Source organism: Leptidea sinapis, chromosome 17 (genome assembly GCF_905404315.1).
Source record: "Leptidea sinapis chromosome 17, ilLepSina1.1, whole genome shotgun sequence".
NCBI lineage: Eukaryota > Metazoa > Arthropoda > Insecta > Lepidoptera > Pieridae > Leptidea > Leptidea sinapis.
Window position 1 is genome coordinate 6,428,189 of NC_066281.1, and position 24,280 is coordinate 6,452,468.

The 24,280-nt window shown below is 35.9% G+C and overlaps 1 protein-coding gene across 1 annotated transcript; it reads left to right on the top strand.

Moving 5' to 3' along the window:
- On the top strand, nucleotides 1-19,275 carry LOC126969203 (regulator of nonsense transcripts 2). The gene is made up of 9 exons (XM_050814524.1): nucleotides 1-1,002; nucleotides 2,760-3,008; nucleotides 3,707-3,849; nucleotides 7,052-7,346; nucleotides 8,716-8,931; nucleotides 12,946-13,992; nucleotides 14,674-14,823; nucleotides 15,757-15,902; nucleotides 18,115-19,275. Exons 1-9 carry the CDS (start codon nucleotides 88-90, stop codon nucleotides 18,287-18,289), a joined length of 3,336 nt encoding a protein of 1,111 aa, XP_050670481.1. The 5' UTR covers nucleotides 1-87; the 3' UTR covers nucleotides 18,290-19,275.
- Nucleotides 19,276-24,280: the final 5,005 nt, after the last annotated feature.

Sequence of the window (24,280 nt, forward strand, 5' to 3'; positions counted from 1 at the left end):
GTATTCAGATCCTCTTTGTTCTTATTTGTATATTGTTTGGATATCAAGAATTCCTGCTGCAAATTTATAAATTTTAATTTTTTACCAATGACTTCAAATGAAACGGAAACTGAAAATAAAAATGATGCTGCCTCAAGTGACACAGCAGAAAATACTGGAGAATGTGAACAACTGTTGCTATCTGAATACGTATCAAGTTTGGAAGTCAGGTTAAAAAAGAAAACCGATATGAGAAATCAAAATTTAACCTGCGTTCGACCCCCCGACAATTACTTTTCGAAACTTGATTCTGGCTTAAAGAAAAACACGACATTTGTGAAAAAACTCAAATCGTTCAGTGCACCACAGCTGGAAGTACTATTGAAAGATCTAAGCTCACTCAACCTCACTAAGTATATCTCAGAGGTAGCCGCAGCTTTGGTGGAAGCAAAATTAAAAATGTCAGACATAGCTGCTGCTCTTATATTGTGTTCTTCTATCCATTGCACTTATGCAGAATTTTCAACATTTTTTTTCGAAAACTGGCATAAAATTCTGACATTTAAAGCAACTGATAAGATTGGAAATTCTTCGAAACTGAGAGTTGACATCAGATTTTATGCTGAGCTTGTATCAATTGGTATATTTGCCAATAAGACTGGTTTGCCATTGTTAGGGAATGTACTCACAGTACTCATAAACATGGACAAAGAAGATCACAACAATATTCCCATTTTATTATCATTCTGTAAGCATTGCGGAGAAGACTATGCTGGCTTAATTCCAAAAAAAATCAAAGAAATTGCTGAGAAATATAATGTTACCATCCCACGTAACCAATTTCTACCAGCTGAAAAACAAGCTGCAGTGAGAGGATTGCTAAAGGATTACTTTTCATCACTTTTGAAACATCTTTTGGCTGAGAAAGGTCAATTACAAGCCCTCCATACTGCCAATCAACGAACTTTACACACAAGAGGTGAACTGTCACAGGAGAGAAAAGATCAATTAGAACAACATCAGGTACTTTCTATTATTTTAAATAAAAATGTTAATTTATATGTGATGAGAACAGATTAACATAGATTTGCATACATCTTTGTAGATTTAACCTTTCAGAAGAGGATGAGATTAAAGAATTCTATTTATTTAGTATAAGCCCCACATCATATACAATGTTTTACCTAGTGGTAAATTTACACATTAATAACTTATACTATCTAACATTGTATACCCCATTTACGGGTTAACTCGACATGCAATTAATTACAAGTACTTAATAACACTATTAAAAATAGACAATTTCCTTGTTTACTTACTATGTTAAAAAACCCTGTACGATAATTAGCTTGGATTTGACGTAGAATGCGGAGACACCACTAAAAATAAAATAAAAAATCAAAACCCCTTTTGAATAAATGCTACAGTAAAATGAACATTTCATATTAAATGGTTTCAAAAATCTTGAGAAACTCTGACTTATTTATTCTACCAGTAAATTCAAATTCAAATATTTTTATTAAAAATAGGATGTGATATCATTTATTGAAAGTCAAAAAATACTACCACCTATTCCAAAATGAATGCCTCAGGCCTGAAAAAATATGTAATATATATGTAAAACAAAGCAATTATTATTAAGAAAATAATTCATGTTATAGTAACCTTTACCACACAAACATGGGGACATTTTAATGGGGAGGAAAGACAGGGAAACACCTAAAACACAGGAACATTCACGCAACTATGATAAAAATCGAATAAACATTATAAGAAAATGAAATAAGCAATATAGGAAATAGAAAGAAAGAAAAAAATATTTTTTGTTGTTTTTTTACTTTACAACTCTGGGCCCTAGCCTTTTTAGTCTAAAAATTATAATTGATGAAGCTGTCTAGTCTGTCCCAGACTATTTATTATGTTTTATTTTACTGTTTTTCATTTACAATTAACCGCCACCATGCCAGCGCTTATCTACAGTTTTATTTATGTGATTTACCCATTTTAAGTTGAGATTATAATTGTATTCGTTATTTTTTTTGAAAACTTTGTTTTAAATGTGATTTTTTCGTAGAAATCAATATTAATATGTACTCACTACTTAATACCAACATACGCCTTAAGATAATATAGTATACTGAATTTTTTAACAGCGTATTGCATATTACAATATATGTATATTGCAGCATTGTATAAACAGCTTTATAAAGTACACAAAATATAAATTTTAAAACATGTAAAACTATATAAATTAAGAAAATAAAGCAATTATTATGAACAGCAGCAAAGACGAATGTTATTATTAAATTAAATTATTTTTAATTTATTTTACACAGACCTGACATTCCCTTGCTTGTTTTAGATGAACTCTTATTAGTCAAGGTTTTTTTGATATGAGAAGACTAAAGGTATAATTAGTTATTATTAATTATTGTGTTCGCCACTCATACTAAAGCTCGTCTTTAAGCCCTGCCGCCTTTACGAACCGCAGTAATTCCTTGATGTGAGTGTTGCAAACACTATCTGGTGGCACGAAGAGGTTGCCACAGATTGTGTTACGCTTATGCATTAGTGGATAGTATTGGATTTGTAAGTAATTTCATAGAAATAAAAATAAGGTTTCATTGGCAGTGACCAGCTTAGAATAATAATTAGTTGGATTGTCTCATTGGCCTTACTATACATCTGTATTGTCATAAACTAACCCTATTTGAATATTATGTAACAACATGTCTACCTAATTTATTCAACATCACACCAATTGTCTTTATAACTTGTAGGCCACCTATGACAAACTGTTGGCTGGAGCTCAGAGTTTTGCTGAGATTCTCGGGGAGGAACTTGGTGAGGCTGGTGAGCCTCCCACTCTGACTCTGAATATCATAGAGACTCAAGGAACAGTCACCATTGGAGGCAATGAAGAGTTTGCAATGCAAGCTGCAAGTGACCCCTGGCAAGATGAAGACACTAGAACATTCTACACAAGTCTGCCAGATTTGAAAGTTTTTATGCCTAATCAGCCAAAAGAGGTAAGAAAAATATTGAATACTATTAATAACATGGGTATATTTTGTAATTGAAACTGTGTTTGACTATTCTGTAGTTATTTTGTTTATTATTATTTCATTAAATCTGATCATTACTACAATGCAGCAAATATTATTTTTTATCTATACTACTATAATATGTAACTCTGTCCTATAATAATATCCTTGACTTTCTATAATTTAACAATGGCTTAACCTATATTGATTATGATTGTTAATATCATAAGACATTTACAAATTAATGAATATAACTTTGATTTAGATCTTTGTGATTTATGTATTGATTCATACAAAGAGACAACTATTATATAACAAGATAATTTGTAAAATATATTGTAAAATATCAGCTCGTATCACTAAAAACTTCTAGTTGCTTTGATTTTGTAATGGAATTACAAATTCCGTAGATATCACCAGTATATGAAACATATGATCAAAATTCCTCATGCGCTTTTCAATCACTTTACATACACCCAGCGCAATATTATCTTTCACATGCGTATAAACTAGTAGTTGTGAATACTTCCCTAACCCATTGAAAATGTACACTGAATCTCTTCCTATGTAATACACCTTTTTTCTAGTTGTAATGTTCATTGCTTATTAAATAAATTTTGAATATTTGAATTTATTAACTTATTTTCTTTGGTAAAATATTTAAATTTTTAATATTCTTTCAGGCAGTTAAAAGCAAACCTGAAACTGTAACAGAAGAAATGCTCGATGAAGATCTGAAAGAAGATGATCTCAGTGACAATGAGGATGTTCCAGTTGTTGCTGAAGTGGAACAAGAAGAAGCACAACCAACGAACATATCTAACAAGTTAGTATTCACAAATGTCTCAATCCGCTAGACACTGGACTTAAAAGCCTCACACTTAATCATAATACTTTAAGAGAAACCTTTTTAAATAAATCTTTAAGGTTGGGTGTATATGCATAAACTTGTTATGCTTACTACTCAGTTAAGTCAAGTTAGTAAGTCACTTGTTGGGATCCAATACATCAGTATAAGTATGTTTTTACGACATGATCCCTGAAAATGTAGGCACAAAACAGATGTGTAACGTCATTCAAAAGAACTTAAAAGGGATGTTTGTGTCGTAAAGGTTATTATTATTTTATTATTTTTTGAAGAGGGTGGCTATTTCCTAGTCGTAAAGATTCCTAGTAACACCGCGTCCAAAATTGAACTATTGTGTTCGCCACTCATACTAAAGCTCGTCGTCAAGCCCTGCCGCCTTTACGAACCGCAGTAATTCCTTGACGCGAGTGTTGCAAACACTATCTGGTGGCACGAAGTAGTCGCCACAGATTGTGTTACGCTTATGCATTAGTGGGCCGCAGTCGCAGAGTAGATGAATAGGCGTTTCATCATCCTCAAGTCAGAATCTGCAAGTTTTGTCGCTTTTGATGCCGACCACACTGAGGTGCTTGTTTAGGCGACAGTGCCCGGTTAGCATCCTAGTGAGTATGCATAGATTTTTCCTGTTCAAAGATAGGGCTTCATTACTGCCCCACCGGCATAGCTGCTGTTGAATGCCCTTATCAGTGCTTTAGAGTGGTTTAAACCTGAAGAGTTGTACTCAGGGTGTGTCGGATGGCGCTCTAGGTAGTCCACAAATGGGTTCCGGACCATATTGGACTGCTTTAGCCCCAGCTCTTGCGAGCTCATCGGCTATTTCATTGCCTATGATTCCGGCATGCCCTGGGACCCATCTGAGAATCACTCTGTTTTTCATGCCTAATGAATTCAGGCATTCAACGCAATTATTGACTAACTTAGACGTCGTCAAGTCAGCGTCTAAAGCCAACAATGCTGCCTGACTATCAGAGTGAATGTATATGTTATGATTGAAGTAGCCTTTTTGGATATTGGTTTCCGCGCATTCCAAGATGGCGTACACCTCTGCTTGAAATATGGAGGTAAAGCTCCCCAGGTTTGTGCTGGATTTAAACCTGGGGCGTTCTCCATAGACCCCACAGCCAATTTCATTTTCCATTTTGGACCCATCGGTGAACCACACGAGGCTCCCGTCCTTCCACGAGACTTTGTTGTTCATCCAGTCGTCCCTGGAAGGTAGTTCCACGATATAGTGTTTAACAGAGATTAATTGTGGAATCATCTGATCAGGTAACATGCCTAATATGTGGTCTCGCAGAACTGAGTCTTCTAAAGTCCTAAGCGTTTGCGACATCCAGTTACATGAACCCCCCTGGGCGATTGCCCGCAGCATGCTTGCCTTCTGTCTGCAGTTTTTTTCTGGCTGGCTTTGTTCTACCACACAATGGAGGCGTATGTGATTGTTGGTCTCACAATTGCTGTGAATAGCCATAGGATAATCTTTGGGCGCTTTCCCCAATGTCTTCCTACCAGACGTCGACATACACCCAAGGTTGTTTTAGCCTTTTTTACGGCCTTGTCGATGTGAGAATTCCATGTGAGTTTCTGGTCGAATGTGACTCCCAGATACATAACCTCAGCTGAGAATTCTAAAGTAGAGCCGTTCAAGGTGGGAGACTTCAGTTTGTTAAGTGTTCGTTTCCTCGTGAATGGCACAATAACAGTCTTTCCTGCGTTGACTGACAGTTTGTTGGCTGTACACCACTGTGAGATGGTGTTTAGCGCCTTTTGCAATATAGAGCTTAGTAGGCTTTGGCAGAAACCTCTGACGATAATAACTAGGTCGTCTGCGTACCCTAGTGCATCAATCCTGAGTTCTGCCAGCTTATTGAGTAGTTCGTCAACTACTAGTGTCCATAGAAGTGGCGAAAGAACGCCACCTTGTGGGCAACCTCGAGTAGTGTATAGCTCCAGTGATTTCCCATGGAGGGAGATTAGAGCTTTGCGATTTGAGAGCATTGACCTTACCCATTTGACAGTGGTGGAGTCTACGTTTTTGTTAATTAGTCCCTTTACTAGCGTGTCTATCGGGGTATTGTCAAAGGCGCCCTCAATGTCTAGAAACGCACAGAGTGCAATTTGTTTGTCTTGTAACGCCTTCTCGACTCTATCCACAAGTTGTAGAAGGGCCGCTTCTGTAGACCTGCCTCTACAGTAGGCGTGTTGAGAACTATGAATGGGCTATGGCTATGTCGTAAAGGTTACTATCAAATAAATTATTTTCTTAATGATACCACAGCTAGAAATGTAGAGACCGACTTCAGGCTATGTAAACAATAAGTTTTATTGTATGATATTACATTGTTACCACATTTTTATGAAAAAAAAAATGAAGCTCGCTGAGTTTGTCGCGCCCGTTCGCATTGACTTTAAATAAGTGATATCCCTTGGACAGCATTCCGCACCAACCAATTCATCCTTCACACTCTAGGTGTAAAAACCAGACTCTCATTGAATTGTAGAATCTTAGAGTTCTTTGGACATATCGCCAGAAAGGAGGGCCTCAACCTCGAACAACTGATGGTTACTGGGACGGCAGACGGACGACGCCCCAGATGCGACCTCTGACCCTATAAGATGGTCTGCCCAAATCCGCACATCTCTGGATACCGGACTTCAAGAAGAAAAAGTTGAATCCTCAGAGAAATAACGACCCTCAGCAATGAGGAGGACGAAGTGATGTCACTTCCTATTTAAAAAAATATATATTTTCATATTGTAACGAACATTAAGAAAGAAGAATAACCCCACTGAGTTGCTTATGCTGGTTCATTTCCGGTCAATTTTCGAACGGGCGGTAGTTTTTTACGTTCAATACATTAAAACCTATTTTAAATTAAAATATTTGAATTTGAATAAGTCATACTTGCAGAGGATAACACGGACGGATATTAGTAAAACAATAAGGTACGAGACGAGCAGGACGTTCAGCCGATGATAAATGATACGCCCTGCCCATTACGATGCAGTACTACAATTGCGCTCTTCACTTGAGAAATCAGATGTTAAGTCTCATTTGCCCAGTAATTTCACTAGCTACGGCGCCCTTCAGACCGAAACTCAATAATGCTTACACAGTACTGTTTAGGGTTTTAATGAATTGTATTATATATCTTTTTAGGTACGCTCTTGAAGCGTTTTTAAATGAGCTACCCAATTGTATTAATCGAGAACTCATAGACAATGCCGCTGTCGACTTCGTGCTCAACCTAAATACGAAAAACAACAGGAGGAAGCTGACAAGGGTTCTGTTCAGTGTTGCTAGAACTAGGCTTGACTTGTTGCCGTTTTATTCGAGGTTTGCGGCAATACTTTATTCGGTGTTGCCCGATGTGTGTGTAGATCTTTGTCAAATGCTGAAACAAGACTTCAAATATCATGTGAGAAAAAAGGATCAAATAAATATTGAATCTAAGGTTGGTATTGCTATGTGCAACATGTTCCTTAATTGTCAATTATGCGTGAGGTAGACGCGGGGAACAAAAGCGAAGGGCAGAACAAATATTACATACATTACATTGCTATGCAGACGACAGCACTGGTGATACCGTATACACGGGCCATGCAGGTCTCTCTCCGGAAATCGTCGACCAGTGCCGGGAGAAACTTGTGTCTTCTATCGAGTCCTCTCTCGAGAAGGTCGCGGAATGGAGTAAATTGAACCATGTCCAATTTAACCCCCAGAAGACTCAAGTTTGCGCGTCTACCTCTAAAAAAACCCCATTTATCGTATCACCGCTCTTCGACAACACTCCCCTTAAAGCCTCGCCTAGTATCGGCATACTGGGTCTCGAAATCTCGAGCGATTGCCAATTTCGTGGCCATCTGGAGGGCAAAGCCAAATTTGCTTCGAAGAATCTGGGCGTCATCAATAGAGCACGGCAATACTTCAAGCCGGCCCATTCTTGCGCTCTACAAAGCGCAGGTCCGGCCACACATGGAGTATTGCTGTCATCTCTGGTCTGGCGCACCCCAGTATCAGCTTGATCCATTTTACCGCGTGCAACACAGAGCAGCTCGAATTGTCGGGGACCCAGTGCTCTGAACGGCTGGATCACTTGGCGTTGCGTAGAGACGTCGCTTCATTGTGTGTCTTTTACCGCATTTATCACGGGGAGTGTTCCGAAGAGCTGTTTAACCTGATTCCTGCCGCCGAATTCCACCTTCGCACGGCACGCCACAAGTTAGGATATCATCCCCACCATCTGGATGTGTGGCGGTCCTCCACAGTGCGGTTTTCAAGGAGCTTTCTTCCTCGTACTACAACGCTGTGAAATGAGCTTGTGCGGTGTTTCCGGGACGATACGACATTGGTACCTTCAAAAAAAGCGCGTACATCCCTTAAAGGCATGCAACGCTCTTGTGATTCCTCTGGTGTTGCAAGAGAATGTGGGCGGCGGTGATCACTTAACACCAGGTGACCCGTAGGCTCGTTTGTCCTCCTATTCCATAAAAAAAATAAAACGAAATGACGTTTCGTGCAGCATAATGCCCAAGAAAGTTAAGAAGCCTGAACTATCCGGACTTACTCTTGATTCGATTTTACCTTGATGTCTTAAGAATGTTCTCGACGCGTCTAGTATGAACAGTATCATACTATAGCCATTAAAAGTATGTTCTATACATTATTTTTTTTCAAAATTAGTAATTCGTTTAGCAATGTACGTACATAGAAAGTATATTTTTATTTAGATTTCTATGGTTAGAACGCATGTCGACCAAGCTGTAATACCTTACAGCTTGGTCGACATGCGTCATGTAACAATTCTGTTTTTGTATTTTTAGATAAAAGTAGTGAGGTTCATCGGTGAGCTAGTTAAATTCGAGCTGTATTCTAAAATGGAGGCGTTGTACTGTCTGAAAGTACTTCTCCACGATTTCAAACATCACCATATAGAGATGGCGTGCAATCTTCTTGAAACATGTGGAAGGTTTTTGTACTGCAACACAGATACACACCAACGGACCATGATATATTTACAACAAATGATGAGAAAAAAGGTAAACATTTAAAATTGTGATTATAATTACTTGTAATATATATACTTATAATATAATTTAGTTATTTAATTTGTTGTTATCTCATCGTGTATTATACCAAATTTATCATTAACTAGCTTTTGCCTGCGAATTCGTCCGCGTAGTAGTCGAAATGAGACATGAACGAACTATGATATATATATGATAGATCGTCATAGTTCAATCAAATTTAAAAAAAAATTAGGAATGAATTTCCAGAAAGCTGGATATCATTTTAATACCTTCATTTGGTCCTAAATCGCGGGTAGTACGAATTCGCACGGTCCTAGGAGGTGCGCTCAACTTTTGGGGGTCAAAAAACCGCGAAATTTTCGCACTTTTTTCAGTTTTGTGCTTGTAGCTCGGAAACGGTACGTTGGACTGAAATATCGTTATTGCAATATTAAAGAGGGTTAAATTTTGATGTATGTTGAGGGTTAGTTTCGTATGATTGTCTAAGACTTTAAATTCGGTTTAGTGGTATAGTCGAAATGTTGTAAACCGGAAAAATTTCTTATTTACGTGCAAATTTACATTTTGCGATTTTTCAAGACGATATTTCTTTAAAACTGATACTTCTATTGAAAAACCCAGAAGACAAAAGTTGTAGAGAATAAAATTTCATATTATATAGACACCTCAACTTTCAAATTCAGTCATTTTGTAAGACTAAATTTTGCATCAATTCAAAATCGTTTTTTTTTTGCAAGTCCCCGTAATTTGCGCATTTTCTGTAAATATGAGGTCTACATTAAATGCATTTTGAGGGTGAGAAACATTTCAATGCGATTTTTTAAGGACGCAATCAGAAAACTAGAGATTCGAAGTAGTGTGAATGAAAAACTTTTTTACGCAAGTAATATTTAATTGGTACTTTAGGAAGCAATAGAAACATTTAAAATGGATGTGTCATTGATAAACTATGTAGATAGGCAGCATTCAAGTTCGCATTTCCTGATATGTCGATGGCCGTTCATCTATGAAGCTCTCAAGCTGGGATGGCATTTCGAGGCCATCTTCAAAGGGACTGTCCTCACCTATTTCTGCTTCTATAGCGATCGGCCTGTGAGCCTCCTCGAACGGTGCTGAATTCGAGCATGACTGGCCGTGGCAGTTGAGGCAAATTATCGAACATTTCATGCCTACTTTCCGTCAGGTGCACTTCCCTGTACACCACTTCTTACATCTGCAAGACACTGCGTTGAGGATTTCAGGTGGAGCTGGATCCTTGGTGTTCTTGGTGGGGAGCAGGCCAGGTCTGTCTTTCTCCAACCCCAGATGAGAGGATCCTTTGGCCTATCTAACCAGCCCTGGATTTGGAGGTAGACTCGCAGAATATTTTGGGTGGCGGCTGCATTTATTGGGGGTAGAGAGGCCTGATTAAATTTGTGATTCATGAGGGATTTAGAGAATATCTCGTAGCGGATTTTGTCTAAGGAGGAGTCGTTGGCTTTAGGTGATATAGGACTGCCAGGAATAGTTGACCTACTGAAGCTTCCCTTGAAGAAACCTTGACAGCTTCCTGTAAAGCCGTGTTCTTTTCAAGGAGCTTGACAAATTTCAACTTCCCTTGGCGAAATAATGCAGAGGTTGTATCGCATGTAGGAACAGAATGTTCAGTTTGACAGCAGAAGAGAAGTTGGAGTACATAGGAGAGTAGAACGTGTTCTCAGACGGTTCCTCTCCGATTATTATGACCGTCGCAAAGTTCTCTGCCACTTTAATGGCGGTGTTGACAATGAGGGTATCAGCATCCTCAAGAGTTTGCCTAACTTCAAAACCCTGCTGTACTAATTTTTCACTCAGCATGGAGATAAGCCGTTCTTTGTTGCTATTGTTGGACAGAAATTGTTCTTTCATGGTTGCAGCCATCGTTTCAGTGAACACCATGTTTGCAGAAGAGTGTTTGCATTTACGGCGAAGCCGCTCAGCTGATTTGGTACTCTTTACTGAATCATCAGGATAACCACCAAAAACGATGATTGTACTGGCAGGGTTATAGTATTTCTTAACGTAGTCGACATTTGGAGAGAAAGGTTGAAAATTTTTACTTGGATTGCCAAACCACTCGATGTAGAAGGAACCCACCATCAATTACAATGCCACTACCTCCAAGGTTTTGGTGGATCAGGCACAGGAGAAAATAAATCACACAGATTTCTTTGTTTACAATACGTTGAATTTATTGTTTATATATATATATGTTTTATATTATTTATTGTAATATTCCCCAGTTATCACAATAATATTATGTCATTGTAAGGTACTAGTTTACTTCGTCACCCGTAACTAGGTTTCATTTTAGTTTGAATATGAGTGAACTGTCATCCCCCAAACATTACTAACTCATTTATTTCTACCAGATTGGGTAAATCATTTATATAGTAAAGGAAGAGGAACGGTTCAAGAATAGACCCTTGTGGTTTACCTCTTATAGAGAGGAGCTCCAGGAGTTTTACTGCAAATATTATTCAAATATACATTCTGAATTCTATTGTTTAATTATGAAATGAAAAGATCGAGCTCAATTCCTTTTTTATATCACTTTCCTTCCTTATTATCAAATTCTCTAGTCTCTATAACTGTGGTATCTTGACGATATCGGTTCGTCGAATAGTTGCTTAATCGATCGATGGCTTGATGTAGTATGAAATAATATTTCTTATGATATAATATGTCTCTCATGGAAAGATTCCACGTAAATCTAGGGTCTGCTATTTCAAGTAGCAGATACGGTGTAAAATGATTCTAATTTCTGTTGCATTTTGTGATGCAAAATCTTTTTTATTTCTATTTTTTATTTTACTTCTTTAGACGATACAACAAATACACATTGGTAACGTTTTGTTATATGTAGCTGGTCCTGTACTTGATAATATCACTCTGTTGTGGGTTTTATTTTGTGGCAGCTATCATAAAGGTATAGAAAGGCATTTATTTTTTCAAAGTTGATTTCTATAGAATTATTTTTAATGTCACTTGAAACCCTACCAGCGCTTCGGAAATAAATGGCGCTCTGAGAGAGAAGAAGCCTTATCTAGTTCAACTTATGTGCAGGTATTACGTATTTAATTTCAATGATGGTATCTCTGGACTAATACAATCTGTTGATGCTTCAAGAAACGGAAATCTCATCTATCTATCTAATAATAATATATGTAAGAATCTAATATTACGTTTATTTTGTTGACGTTAAGAATATTTTTCCATAAGCCAGGTCTATAAAAGAAGGATGCCCATCAGTCATACCAACTTCGGTACAACATGAACTATAAATAAGAAACTAGTTAGGAAATTGGCTTAAATAGAAGAATGGGTTTTTTATAAAAAAATGTTTTTACTTTTCATTTTCGTGATATTATATCACTGCTTTTTATCGAATTGCAAATACATTTTAAATTGCGTCAGATACGCATTAATTACAAGAAATCGAGTCCAAGTCGGTGCTACGGTTATCGTGAGAAGCGGGGGCAAGATTCAGGCCGTGGTCCTTTGGGTTAGAAAATTCGTAGGTGTCCATTTTAAAGCTTAGTCGTCTATTAAATACCAATTACAGAGAAAAACAAATTGAAAATGCACACGCAAATACAAACGGAAATTGATTGGTATGTTGACATGTTACCATGAAATAGATGTTGCCAAATAATTTGTTGATAAATATCGAATGTTATTGATCTATTTTATAAATTTTTGAATACTGTTGTTATTAACACCACATGTACCGTGTATCCTTATTCAATAATTGCACAGTGCAACTATATATTTGCTACATCTGATGAAGGTTTATTATGGCTGTATGAAAACACACCCAATCATTTAAAACAAAAAGCTATTCGCATAATCCTGTTATTTAAAACCTGTGTAGTGACAAAAATTATATTATATATTATAACAAATAGATAGATTATTATTAACATTTTCTGCTTTTATATAATATAGCTCATACCCGCCACTTTCTTTTAAATTACAATTCAAACAATATGAATATTGTTTCAGACTGTGTCAGCTTTAGATTCGCGTTACGTTACACAGATCGAAAATGCGTTTTATTACGTTTGTCCTCCCGAAGCCCCGGCCCAACCGAAAGAGGAGGAGCCACCCATGCATCAATTCATCAGAAAGATCTTACATGAGGATTTGCAGAAGAGCAATGAGGAAAAAATATTGAGGTTAATGAGGAAATTGAACTGGGATGACCCGGAGATTTCGTATGTTGCAGTTCAGCATTTAGCAGGAGGCTGGAGAGTGAGAGCCAGCGCGAGAAGAGCATTAGCTAGACTGACTGCGGAGCTGTCTGCCTGGCAAGAGGCAGTAGCTCCTGCAGTAGTTGATACTATCATGGAGGAAATACGACTGACGATGGAAGATCCCCATCCTAGATACAACCAGAGACGCATTGCCACGGCAAGATACTTGGGTGAACTCTACAACTATAAGCTCTTAGACTCTCGAGATGTATTCACTGTTCTATACTCTTTTATAACTTTTGGAGTTTCCAATGACCATAGTACGATCTCTCCACTGGATCCCCCGGACAATGTTTTCCGGATAAGGCTTGTTTGTGCTCTATTAGAGACCTGTGGAGCCTATTTCAACAGTGGCTCGAGTAAAAAGAGGCTCGATTATTTCATTGTGTTTTTCCAAAATTATTACTGGTTCAAATACTCCGATCCATACTGGACAGAAGAAAACCAATTTCCGATATACGTAAAATATATCTATCAGGAATGTTTGACAACACTCAGGCCGAAATTGACACTGTGTACTAGTTGGCAGCAATGTAAAGACGCTGTAGAGGAGCTGAGGCAGACCCTGTACCCTGAGTTAGGGGATGATGAGCAGGATGAAAATGAAGATCAAGGCGAAGATAGTATTGCGGATGGATTGGATACTATTGTGGAGACCGATGACGAGACCGACAACTTGGTTATGCCTGAGGAGAGTTCTGATGAAGATCCACTCACAGAGAATGCTGGCAATGATGATAATGATGTACAGAATGAGGAGATGACTTGTGAACCACGCCGCCCCGCGCCCAAGCCTGTGAGTATAGTAATACAGTACGAGACACTTAACACAGTGTGTGTTAAATTAAATCTCTATAAAGTTATTTTATACTTTTGAGTTTTTGAAGTCGATCTTTTTAAACGTAGTTCCTTTTTTTTTTTTACTTTATAGTGTCATTAATCAGGATAAATTATAGGATTTCGTTGCTTTTTACTGTCATATATTAAATAGTAATTTTTTTAAGTAGCTATGGATAGGCCTACGAAAGGTTCCGCGTGTATCAACGCGTGTAAAACAATATAGATGCCCTATTTCACGTTCTTGTGAGACACTGAAATATCGTGAAAAAAGTTTGGTTGCTATGAATGACAAACGGGCTAATGATAAAAATATATAATCAAAATAAATGAAAACTAGTATACAAAATATAATAACATCAACCACGTATATAAAAATATTCATAAAATGAAAACTACTGGGCCAAACTATGTCGAATTTTTTTGGGACCAAATGGCAAACATTCTGCATCAAACTAAAGAGGAATCACGAAAATCGGATCATAAATCTCAGAGTAATCGGTGTACATACATAAAAAATACTAATCGAATTGAGAACCTCCTCCTTTTCGAAGTCGGTTAAAAATAAACAATTGTAGGATTGCAATTAAGTTTTATTTAGGAGTTACTTGCATTATACCCTGTCTATTATATTTTGTAGGTCGAAGATGTGGAGTTTGAATCTGCGTTTGAAAAGATGGTGATGGAGAACATAGCGGACAGGCAGCGGGAGAACAGACCGCAGCAGAGGGACATTGCTGTACCCATGACGTGCCGCCAGACCACCAAGAAGACCTATGAACAGCTGTTGGTGAGATCATTATTGATACCCACTCTGATGTGGTCTGATTTCTAGTTAATTGTATTTAGCACCTAATCCCGTAACAGTTGGGAACTGTACTCTTGACGAGTATGAGACCTTGGACAAATAATCCAGTTGGGCAGGTCCAATGTCGGGAAACAGGTCACTCGCCGAGTCCAACTCGGACGGGCAGCGTTCGGGAAGCTTCGTAATATCGTCTCCTCCCAAATACAGTGTCTGAATACAAAGGTTTTCAACCAGTGTTTGTGGCCAGTGATGACTTACGGTACGCAGACGTGGTCGCTATATATGGGCCTTACGAGGAAGTGCATTGTGGCTCAGAGGGCTATGCTCGGAGTATCCCTGCGAGATCGAATCAAAAATGAGGAGATCCGTAGGAGACACAAAGTTACCGAGCGACGTTTAGCCACCATCTGAGCTATGTCGGTGAGTTGATGGTTGTCAGTTAGTTTTAGTTGAACGTTTAAGCGAAGTGATTTGGACATGTAACTCAATTTATGTACACCCATGCCTTAAATACTCTATTAAAGATTCTAAAACAGTTAGCTTATTGCCAACATTAAAACACCCAATGTCCTAATAACCATTACATCATCCAAACGACTGTTGTAATGAAATTCAGTACAACATTACATCATTCGTTTTCATTTTACTAGGGCTGGCTTTTTTAATGTTAGCAGTAAGCTAACTGTTTCAGAATCTTTTATAGAGGATTCATATTTTGGGTGTAGATAAAGTCTTGTATGCAACTGTTGATAATTAGGTATTAAAACACTCATGTGAAACTGTTTTCACAAACCCATTTCGTATTTTAATACCCCTTATTACACAACAGTTGCATAAATAACTAATATCACACAGCATTGAAACTAATTGTTGTTTATATTCTTGCTAATGGCACAACATTATTAAATGTTTCAGCAAGGTAAAGAAGGGGTCGAGTTTGTCCTGATGGTCCGGAAAGGAACCAAACCTCAATACAAGTCTTTCAACGCTCCGCCAGAACTGGCCAGCAACCTGCAACAGCAAGCCCTGGCCGACAAACAAGAGATGGAAAGAGTTAAAAGGCAAGTACTTAATATCTTATGTCATATTAAAATTAAATCAACTCGTTATAATTGCAGATGATATTTTTCCACTCCAACATATAGTTTTATTACCTATATAATATTAAGACGTTAAGCGAAAACTTTGTACATCTTTATTAAAAAATTGCGCGAATTATGAACGTGATATTACAACAATTATAAATAGTAGGTATAGGTATGTGTAGGTATTGCCTTAATAAGTTTTCAAAACACGATAATAGATGGCGGTACTTTGTCTTTCCCATTCTAATAGTTGAGTTAGGTATCTATTACTATAAGTATATACTCTGTCGGTACTAGATGGCCACACTATCTCTGGTCCTCGCTGGCACGTAACGCCTCCTTCCCGCGTTCCCCTTTTACTCGCCCGCATCCATTCTCTTGCCCCAGAACGGCTTGCAGTTTCATTACCGTCAGATAGTACTAGTCGTGATATTTTGGTGCTATCACTGCTTTGTTTTTGATGTTCTCATTGTTACGTTTTGACTTTTGTTGTTAAAAGTCTGTAGTTTCTGTTGTTCTGTGTCGCTATGACAGTACTGTCAGACAAATAAATACTCTTAGTACTTAACCTAGATGCTTGCATTGATTTTTCATCATTATAATAATAATAATTAGCATCACAACACAACACCTTTACAATCGTAGTTTATTTATTAATAACTAGTTGACCCGACAGACGTTGTTCTGTATATAATAAATAAAATAATGTTTTTATAAGAATTTGTCAATTATATTATCATAACATCAAAAGTTACTTCGTAAAATATGTTACGCACCCTGCTGTCGTAATTAAATTGTTTCTCAGCAGAACTGTCAAACCGTGCGTCAGTAAATTCTCTCATAATTTCTATAAATTATGTATGGACACATCTAAGGAAAAACAAATTTGTTGTTTTTATTTAATTTAGCAGCATTTTCCTATTTATTCACCTTTTAACCTTCTCTGGACTTCCACAAATAATTCAAGACCAAAATTAGCTGAATCGGTCCAGCCGTTCTCAAGTTTTAGCGAGACTAACGAACAGCAATTCATTTTTATATATAGATTATATTAGGATATACAGGGTGGTTTTTTGAGAAGGGCGTAGTTTCTGACTTGGCCATCAAGTAAGAAACTACGAGACTTAGAGAAAAGTTGTGAAAGGAGTCATGCCCTCAATTTATAAGAAACCAACAACTCACTGCGTATTTGCTTTTTTTTTGATTTTTTGAGCTTTTGACGGAAATCGACCCGAATGATTTTTCAAAAAAAAAATACTTAAATCTTAATCCTGTATAATTGGATCAATGAACTCTGTTGCTGATAAGGATCAATCTCTGTAAAGATACGTATTATTAAAAAAGGAAGGAAATATCACATTTTTTGTTTTATTATTTTTACACGGAACAAAACTCACCTCCTCTTCAAACCATTTGTAACAACTTATTAGTTAGGTAAAAGTGAGATATGGAAATCAATTTGTAAATTTTTTTTTCCTATCTATATATAAAAAGATATAAAATTAAAATAACTTTTTTGTAATACATATCTTTGCAAAGATTGATCCATATCAGCAAAATAATCCATTGATTCAATAATACAGGATGTGTTTTTTTTTTTAAATAATCAGTCGGGTCGATTTCCGTCAAAAGTTCAAGAAATTTAAAAAAAAAAAGTAAATATGCAGTTATTGGTTTCTTATAAATCGATGGCATGACCTTTCAGGACTTCTCTCTAAGTCTCTTAGTTTCCGACTTGGCCATCACCGCCCTTTTCAAAAAACAACCCTGTATAATATCAAAGCGACGATGTGACGTCAGATCCACAGATAATGTAACCTGGCCGGTTACATTTGTATAGTACGCTAGCTGACCCAGTAAACGTTGTATTGCCGATATTAAAATCGCGATACAAAAGTAACTGTTGATCGTAGATGGGTGAAAATTTGAAGTTTTGTGTTTTTTTTAATGCTGACTCATAATCAAACAAATTTAACAAAAAATGGCATAAAAAATAAAAATTTCGTGTGGGACCACCCTTAATATTTAGGGGGATGAAAAATAGATGTTGTCCGATTTCATGAGAATCGGTCAAGCTGTTTCGGAGGAGTTCAATGTTTAACACCATGACACGAGAATTTTATATATTAGATGTAACATCAATAAACAACAAATAGTGCAATTATATTTGTAAATGTTTATTTTCCAGATTGACATTGAACATATCGGAGCGTCAGGAAGAAGAGGAATACAGTGCAGAGAGTGGGGGAGGCTCTGAGAGGAGTGGTAATCCTAACAGAGGCATGCACAGCCGACAGAAGTACCAACATCCCAAGGGAGCCCCAGACGCAGACCTCATATTTGGACCGAAGAAATTTAAATAGAATCCTTGTGACTTAATAATGCTAGAAGAGCAGAATCTGTAAGGTCGTATTTTGTAATGGAGGAATTGATGTTGCATTAGATTGTTCGTGTCGTGCAACAGAGACTATTACACAAGTTTTATTATATAATTATTCATGAACTCTATATGATTTACAGACAGCGCGCCAGTTGAGTGAGTGGGGCCTTATTCCCCGCTCGTGCCCGTGGTCTTAGATGTTGATTTTAATAATGACTGATTCGAGTGCATCAGGGTCCGTTCCGAGATCTTTTGATCGCCAAGCGAGAGAAATAGCGATGATAAAAAAAAAATATTTATTTTTTTTAAATTTTGACCCATTACCAAGCACCACCAATGTTAAACTTAAAGTATTTTTGTGAATTTATCGACACACTCACGATAGTGGTGGTAACATTCGCGCGATATCTGAAAATGAAATGATGAAAACATTGACTCGTTGAATATTTGAATTATGGTTTATAAGTGCACATCTATGATTGTTGTTACAATTGTGATAAACTAATGATAAATACATATCCACCACGGCCAGTTTAAGATAATATCTTCTGTTCGAACAATTTATTGAGTTCAGCTATTCATAAGTCATTAGTTTGATATTTGGCTGGCTATAGACGATTAAAATAAACTATACTCGTATAATTAGATCGTTAACAGTCAACGTCCTATACTTGTACCCTTTACCAGTCTATTTGATATAACTAGTGTCCTGTATCTCTCATATTACAATTAATACTAGCTAAATGAAATTTTAAACTATGAACTTAACTACAATGATTTTAATTTACTACAAATACAATTCAAGTGTTATTTTTTATATTAAAATATGTATTTAACAGTAGGTACGTCTCGCCACGTTAGTTGTTCATTTATAGTTCGTGTATAGTGACATATGAGCGACAAATGTTTTATTAAACAATTAGGATGATCTGATAATAAATTACTTGAATAAAGGGTTGTTTCACAATAGTTGAAGTTTTAATAGAAATTATTAATATAATATTATTAATAATCCAATATCCGTATCTATCGAATAAAAACATAATTTGCGTATCACAATGTATAAATAGTGTTATATAGCAGAAAAGCGCCATTTAAAAGGATGGATCTAGTAGCAAATATCATAGTTATGTACCGGGTACTGGATAGACTGACAGATAAAAAAAAATTGTATGATATGTCTCTGGTGGACGGAGTGTGTACAGCAATATAAAACAAAACAGTCACAAAGAAATACTCAAGTGCCCCACCCCACGTGCTCCTAACCAATATAGTAACGATGTGACCAAAAGCTGTGAACAATTTTTGAAAATGCAAAAAAACATCATGACCACTAAATTCTCAAGCGGGCCACATTATTATACTAGGATGCCGCAGTCGGTCGTCGTACCGCTTCGCTGCGGCGTCTATTTGAGCGAAGCGAGGTAAACTTAGTCTGTGTACAATAACAAAACCCTCAGTTACAATTAAAACTTATTGTGATTTGATCAATCGGCTCAATTTTTAATAAATATAAATAGCGCGTGCTAATTTATTATATAAAGATATAATGTGAATTATCCAAAATATTATAAGTCAGAAAAATTTAAATAACTTTATAAACATTTTAATACAACTCTTATACAAAAGCTGATACGATTAATATGAATAAAATACTACCTATTGATAGGCTTTAAGTCGGTACCTGCGCGCTTGGGTTGTTTTGTTTTAGATGAAGCTATCGCGCTCAAAGGTACCTGCTATTACATGTAGTTTGGCTCCGACTTCAGACCTATCAATAGGTAGTGTTTTATTAATATTAAAGTGATCAGGTTTGTATAAGAACTGTATTAAATTCAAATTTTTTTTGCTTCCCCCGTATGTATGTCTGTAACCGACTTAATTCTGCGTGATTTTGACCCACTTTAAACGGCCACATTTCGTTCAAACTTCGTAGATTTATCAAGGACCGATGACAATACATTAATTTGATAAAATCATTCCATTTTTCAATTTGCAAAATAAGATTTTTTTTATATAATTCTCATCTATCGTCGGTATGAGGCAGGAATTGGTGTTAATTTTAAATTTCAAAATAAATTTTATTTTTTTTAGTTCGGTTTTCTATAAACAGCTTGTTTTCTTAGTTTTCCTAACTACTTTTTATATATTTTCAAAATTAATAAAATATATGTATATAACAACTATGCAAGAAAAGTGTTATTCAAATGAAGACTACAGGGGAAAAACAATAAATGTCAATTGTTAGTTAATTTACATGAACTCAAAATAAAACTAATGAAAGTCTATATTTTTTTGTCTAAATTGTTTAAAACAATTTTTTTATTTCCAATTTATCAGGATTATTATATGATTCAATACTAAACTAAAAATAAGTAAAATATAACAAGAAATTCTTAGATAGTTTTATTAAACTTTAAAAGAGTCACACAGAAAAGTGCAAGTACAATGATGGTGAATGACATTCACTGTTGTTCCTAATTTTTGATCACAAAATGTTCTTGATAAAAATCCTCTATCTTCTTATGGTTAAATGTGGTAGATTAGTAAACGAAACTTGAGCTTCTTTTGAACAAAATTTCTTCAGTACTTGGATACTTTTCTTTTGATATTGGTATAGGTCCTGAAACAGATTTATTAAAAATAATTACTTATCAAATAAAATAGTTTTTATTTTACAAAATACATGGCTTGTGCCTAAACAAGACAGATAATAGGTAAGTTTAGTACCTTCATATGCAGCATTAGGCAAATAGAGTTCCTCGCCTCGACATGGTGTTACAGTCACTTGAGTACGCTGAGGCTGGCCTTTATTTTTTGCAGCAATAATTATTCCCTTTGAGTAAAGGCCATTATAATTGCTGCGATGGTTTTTCAGATGAGCAATACAGTTCCCGGATTTCCTATAGGACAACCTGTCCTTTTAAAATACAGGAAATCCCTTTAAATTCTTGAAGATTGGGTCTTTTAGAAAATCAGCCCAATCTCTGACAATCCGTGGGTCCTCTTCAACATTTATCACTTGAAAAGGACTGGGTTTTGCTCGTGCATTTGCAATAAGCTCATTGAAATCGCATGGCATTTCCATTTTGGTTTTCAATTTTATAATGCCAAATTTTTTATCACATTCCATATAGGAATGCCCTCTAATGGGGAATGTGATATCAACCCAATTCAACAAGTTACTTTTGTTTGCTATAAAATGAAGCCATTTTATGAAATTGTAATTTTTATTTTGTCCACCACATGACTGTCCAGTTGATAAAACATGTATATTGAATGTGTACATAGATAGTTGTCTTTTATAGTAGACATCATTCGTTGTGATCTTTGGTAATGAAATGTTTTTCTGATAATCAACTGCAATGGCTTCAAAGTCACAATCGAAATGATTGCTTTTAATTTTTTATTTATTTTTCTATCATAGAAAGTCCCAGCTTTGGCGAGATGTAATTTCTTTTCTGTATCCAATCCTTTAATTTTCTGCTTTATTTCCGGTGTGCTCTCTTGTTTAGCCAAATAATTCAATTCAGCATTTATTTTGTCACATGTGCTACAGGTGTCGGACCTCGGGTAGCAAAAAGAAATATTGTATTTCTTAAATTCTGATCTATATGCCTCATAGGAGAGCTTATGATGTGGATACTTATTTAAGAAAAGTGTGTATACTTTATTGATGTCAAACTCTTGTGGCAGATAAATTTTTGATGTTTTTTTGTTACTATAAAGGCTCGAGCAACCCTTAAAAGATTTTAAGTGTTCTTTAATATCATCCACTAAGTATTTGAGTTTTCAATCTGTTTGGACGATTATGATGTTTACCTCTCATGTCTACCGGTGCAGTACCAGAAAACTTTAGCCTTGCTTGGAGATACTGCACTTTAGCCTTGGTTATTCCAATAATTGACAAAAAGCCTTTATGTTTTATAAATCCCTATTTGTTTAATAGGGATTTCTACGCACATTTGCTCTCTGACAACTTTTACAATGTAAGAATATGCAGAATCATACTGACCTCTAGCCTCTTCAACTGGTTTCCGTGATCTTCGCTGTTTAACATTTTTTACTGATATCATGGAACACTAGTAACTATTTTGTTGAGTTACTGATTCTAAACTATTCAAATTATTAAGAAGCTTACGCCTTTCTACTTCATTTACAGTCTCCAAGCATTTGAAACGTTTACAACCACAGTCTTAACCACTTTCGTGACTTTGAAAATTGGTTATTTTCATGACATCTCTTATGCGTCCTTTACACAATTTCTTTCGTTCTGGCGATTTTACTCGCGTGTCTCGTCACTGCTACTCGACATTATCTAATGATTTTAAACTTTGTGAAGCAAGGAAAATTTTCGCGCGCGGACGTTCACGATTCTTGACAAGTACAAACAAGCAATTATTTGGCTGTAACATCGACGATTGTTGTTTCTTAATTTTTTCTGAGGTTTCTGTGTACCCAACACACAAATGCCGCTAGATGGCATCATTCGTTCATTTTTTATTTTTTACTGACATTCCTTGTTTTTCCCCTGTACTCTTCAAATGTAAAAATATAAAAATGCAAATCTATCTACAAACTAAATGAATCGGAAACTTAGAAAACCCAGAGTTAAATGACAGATGCTACCTATATTATAAATATAAATTATTTATATTGCAATCCTCGGGAACGTTATTGATTCTAAGCGTTTCTAATTATACGAAAATAATTATTTTCGCGTACATATTATATAAAACAAGTTTTGTGCTAAGTCTCATCTTGTGTCAATAACTTGACACAACTCACCGCCCACATTCTCTTGTAACACCAGAGGAATCACAGGAGCATTACCGGCATTTATCTCTAGATCTTCTCAACTGATTTTGAAAATTCTGTTACCAATAGAAAGCCAAATTTTTTGTGAGTGTTACATACATATTATGTATTATATTAGCCCGAAAAATAAAAAGATTCGTGGTATTCGGATTTTTAAAGTACGTCGGAGAAAAAACAATCGAACAACAATAATTATTTTATATTGCAAAACAACGTTTGCCGGCTCAGCTAGAATGAAATAAAAATGTATTAGAAGCCATTAAGCTTGTGTTACGTTTTTTCGTTTAAGGAACAGTATTTTTAATATTTTCATTTCGTCAAACGGAACTATTGCATCTAGTAAATAAACATAGCGGCAAAGAATATATAATAGTACGAGTACGGAAATCTCACTCTGCAAAAACAAAGAAATAGGGACTCTTGCGGTCATACAATAAGGTGTTATTCAGATCGTGCAGCGCTACTAACCTACATTTTAATTTACCTAGAAGTTGCCTCTCTTTCTAACGCATGACTCTTCCCTCTTCTGATGACATTAGCGTTGACTTCTTTACCTTCAACTGTACATACCTAGTATAAGGTCATCTTATTAAAATAGCTCAGTTTTTTCTATAATGTAAGTAAGTATGTAATCGTAATTGTAAATCAATATTATTTCGTTGTCAAACCTACATTATTGCAAATAGTGATGTATGTTTTGGAAGACCAAATCTACTTAGTTTATAGAAAATAAATAGGTAGGTAGCTTTATTATGAATGTAGTAAAATTTTTGAAAAAATAATTTTAAGCCAAATGCTTACTTACTTTAACTCTCAAAGTTACTTCATATGAAACAATTTGGCTTTACTAGGGGACTTTCAACAACGGATGCAGGTGTTGAACTGATCAAGAATATTTTTGATGCCTAGGAGGAATCACGGAATGCACTAGGTATCTTCTGTGATTTATCTAAGGCCTTTGATTGTGTTGAACATTCAACGCTGGCCAGGAAGCTACATCACTATGGTATAAAAGGAACAAATCAAATCAAAATCAGCTTATTCACGTAGGTCACGGAAATGACACTTATAAATGTCAAAAAAATATATAAAATATTTTTCTTATTGAATCTACCGCTACTTCGTAAAGGGTTGAGCTAATGAGAAGAAAAAGCAA

Coding starts and splice junctions, on each gene's coding strand:
- LOC126969203 (XM_050814524.1), top strand. CDS start 88: ATGACTTCAAATGAAACGGAAACTGAAAATAAAAATGATGCTGCCTCA. Junction 13,993..14,673: donor GCCGCCCCGCGCCCAAGCCT/GTGAGTATAGTA, acceptor TATATTTTGTAG/GTCGAAGATGTGGAGTTTGA. Junction 15,903..18,114: donor GAGATGGAAAGAGTTAAAAG/GCAAGTACTTAA, acceptor TTTATTTTCCAG/ATTGACATTGAACATATCGG.